The following is a 3,107-nucleotide window of genomic DNA, read 5'->3' on the forward strand; positions in this document are numbered from 1 at the left end:
TTCACATGATCTGGTGGTACCAGTGAGGATTAGAGCAGCAGAGTTCTGAATAAGTTGAAGTCTGTTTATCAGCTTAGAAGGGAGACCTATGTAAAGGGAATTACAATAATACAGACGTGACGTGACAAGGGCATGGATTAGGGTTTCGGTGCTGGCTTGTGTCAATGATGGTCTGAGCCTGGAAATATTTCGGAGGTGAAAAAATGAGGTCTGTGTAAGTGATTTAATCTGGGATTTGAATGATAGGGAACTGTCCAAACACCAAGGCTTTTGACTTGAGTTGTAAGAGGGGTCGAGGTATCATTGATGATTATATTGACACTGCATGAAAAGTGGGATTTTCATCCCCGTAAGCGCCTGTAGGCTCCCGAAAATCTCCCGAATTTTCGGCAGCTTTCCTCAATCTACAGGCAGCGAGCGTCGCGTTTGTCTGTGACACAAACTGTCATAAACAAACCATGACGTAGGTGGAGAGCCCTGCGCGGGTGTGATGCCTCTAATTAGCATATGAATAGCAGCGAAACCTCTGCCGGCCAGGTAGAGCGTCTCTGGTCTAATTAGCATGTGAATAGCAGCGAAACTAGAGTAACGGCCCACTTGAATGTAATCACTCAGTATTGGCTGAAGTCACAACTTTTAAACAAGTAAAATCCCTCATGAATGGTTGGCAGATCACTTCAAACCAATCACAAAAGATTTTTCTTGTTTAAAAGTAGTGGCTTCAGCCAATACCGAGTGAGTAAATTCAAGTCGGGCCGTTACTCTAAAGAGGGGGGTTATTGGGCACCCTGGCTCATTATAAATGTAACCCCCAATAACAATAATAAATATATAATTTATGTTATAATAATTTATTATATATTAATGTCATTGTGCTATGTACTACACTATTCACACCATCAAGGAATATAAGAGAAAACAAAGAGGTTTATTTATAAACACACAGCTGTTTATTCAAAGAAAGAGCTTTATTTATAAACACACATCTATTAAGTCAAAGAAAGAGCTTTAATTATAAACGCACATCTATTAAGTCAAAGAAAGAGCTTTAATTGTAAACACACAACTATGTACAAAGCAGCATAATGTCTCTCATGTTCTCCAAACACGTCAAAAAGTGCGAGACATTCGGGAAAGATCCCTAAAAAACTTTTTTAAAGTGATCAAGTGTTGGAAAAAAAAATCCTCAAAAACGTTGAAAAAAAGAGTCACTTTTGCAGGCGCATATGGCGAGTTGCCCGAGAAAAACAACAACTCTAAAATGTTGGGGAAAAGTGTCAATTTTGCAGGCGTATATGGTGAGTTTCCCTGTATTTTGGTGTCGCCTCTAATCTGGATTGCAGCATTGCACAGAGCTCGGAGAGTTCAAGGCTGCGAGAGGGTGGTGGCCGCACAATCCACCCAGACACCCCGTCAACAATACCGTCTTCCTCATCAGACATGAGATCTATGGTGGCGCACCTCCAAATTTCCATCTCATCCTCAGCCAGCACACTTCGTCTTGCTTCCAGCAACTGTAATACAATCAATAAAGACAATAAGTGACCTGAAAAAAACTCAAATTGACAAAAAAACTGATCTAATATAATAAATCTTACCCTTTTTCTTCTGGATAGACTCCGAGCTAAACTTTTCGCATTTTCCGCCCGCGATGCGAGTTCAGGTTGTTTGTATCTGAAGCTCCGGCGTACCGACTCATAATACGTCTTACAGGCAGCTGGAAAACAATTTAATGAGACTGGTATTAATAAAAACAGTCACGGTACAATTAAACAAGAAATGAGGAAAAACATTAGTTTTACAGAGAAGTTATACTTACAAACAATGTCGTCACTCTCAGCAGTTAAATCGGGACTTGCTGAAATAGCCCCAAGCAAATAGGAGGTCACGGCTTCGTTGTGAGGCAACGTTAGTCTGTGGAAACAAAATGTGCGGGTTTAAGCTCAGATCTATCAACGTATCTATTTCCTTATACAAGAAAAAACATTCTTTAAATCATAACGTTACATACCCTTGCTCTGGTTCATAGCGTCTGCAGTTTGCCTCAGAGTTATGAAGACGCCGTACAGCCTCCTGAAAATTACAAGACAAAAAACACCTCCAAGTTATAAAACACACACTGGTTCTGCTAACGTTACTTTTAGCTTGGGCTACTTAAAAAAATATGCTTATACATAAAGTTATTCTTACCGCAATCTTGGGATTGTGCACCCGTCTTCTCTTCTTGGAGTTATTTTCTTCCATAGTACCGTTACAGTTTTTCGACTCCAAAGCAGCCAACCTATCCTCAATGGTCAGCAACCTGGAGTTTACTGCGGCAAACTGCCCATTCACATTGGCAAACTGCTCATTCACATTGGAAGTAAGCAGAGTAAGCTGACGAGACAGTCCACTCAAAGCATTCAGCAGTTTCTTCTCATCGGTCAGCGGACTGGATGAAAGGGGTTGGTCGCGTCCATGCAGCGGAGTTGAAGGAGAGCTGAAGGCTAGACGCCGTCCTGCCATTGTAGATCTCACGAAAGCGCAAAGTAGCAAAAACACAGGAAATGTAAAAAAAAGTTTGAGAACAAACACCAAACTGTGTCTGTTATATGCTCATCTTGTACCGCTGTATGACGAGTCATAGGCCGTGACCTTGCACGTGATTGGACGAAGGCGACAATCTCGTCTGGCTCCTCCAATCACATGCGAGGTTATTGTTATAAGGAAGATCTCGCGAGACGTGCGCGCATGCGTATATGATATAAACAAGCGCGGTGGCTTGACTCTCTGTTGTGATATCAACACAGTGTGCTGTCAGTTGAAAGATGGAAGTCCCAAGACTGAAGAAACGACCTCGCCGCTTCTGTGAACATTGCAACACTGAACTGTGTCATACACAGTATTTTGACCACAGAAAGCGCTTTTTCAAAAATGGAGTTTGGGAGAAAAAATCCAAAAGGGCTACGTCAGATAACGTACAGAGCCAGCTGCTGTCCAGTCATGAACCCGCTGTGAGTGATGACCCGTCAATGTGTAAAGACCCGGAAGATAACTTTACTGGAGTTAGAGAGATTGGTAAAAGTGAAATGCACTCCGAGGACCCAGAAAAAGAAGTGATTGAAGAA

General features: G+C 41.9%; 1 protein-coding gene across 1 annotated transcript; it reads right to left on the bottom strand.

Moving 5' to 3' along the window:
• Nucleotides 1-820: 820 nt before the first annotated feature.
• LOC135717977 (uncharacterized protein C14orf93-like) lies at nucleotides 821-2,505 on the bottom strand. Its single transcript, XM_065240303.2, has 5 exons — nucleotides 2,191-2,505; nucleotides 2,012-2,073; nucleotides 1,820-1,914; nucleotides 1,599-1,717; nucleotides 821-1,514 (listed from the first exon to the last, which is right to left on the bottom strand). Exons 1-5 carry the CDS (start codon nucleotides 2,503-2,505, stop codon nucleotides 1,278-1,280), a joined length of 828 nt encoding a protein of 275 aa, XP_065096375.2. The 3' UTR covers nucleotides 821-1,277.
• Nucleotides 2,506-3,107: the final 602 nt, after the last annotated feature.

This window comes from Paramisgurnus dabryanus, chromosome 12 (genome assembly GCF_030506205.2).
Source record: "Paramisgurnus dabryanus chromosome 12, PD_genome_1.1, whole genome shotgun sequence".
NCBI classification, from domain to species: domain Eukaryota; kingdom Metazoa; phylum Chordata; class Actinopteri; order Cypriniformes; family Cobitidae; genus Paramisgurnus; species Paramisgurnus dabryanus.

Bases quoted from the DNA above. Each gene is read 5' to 3' on its own strand.
- LOC135717977 (XM_065240303.2), bottom strand. From the start codon at position 2,505: ATGGCAGGACGGCGTCTAGCCTTCAGCTCTCCTTCAACTCCGCTGCAT. The intron at 2,074-2,190 runs GTAAGAATAACT...TGTAATTTTCAG, and splicing joins TGCACAATCCCAAGATTGCG to GAGGCTGTACGGCGTCTTCA. The intron at 1,515-1,598 runs GTAAGATTTATT...ATTGTATTACAG, and splicing joins GTCTATCCAGAAGAAAAAGG to TTGCTGGAAGCAAGACGAAG.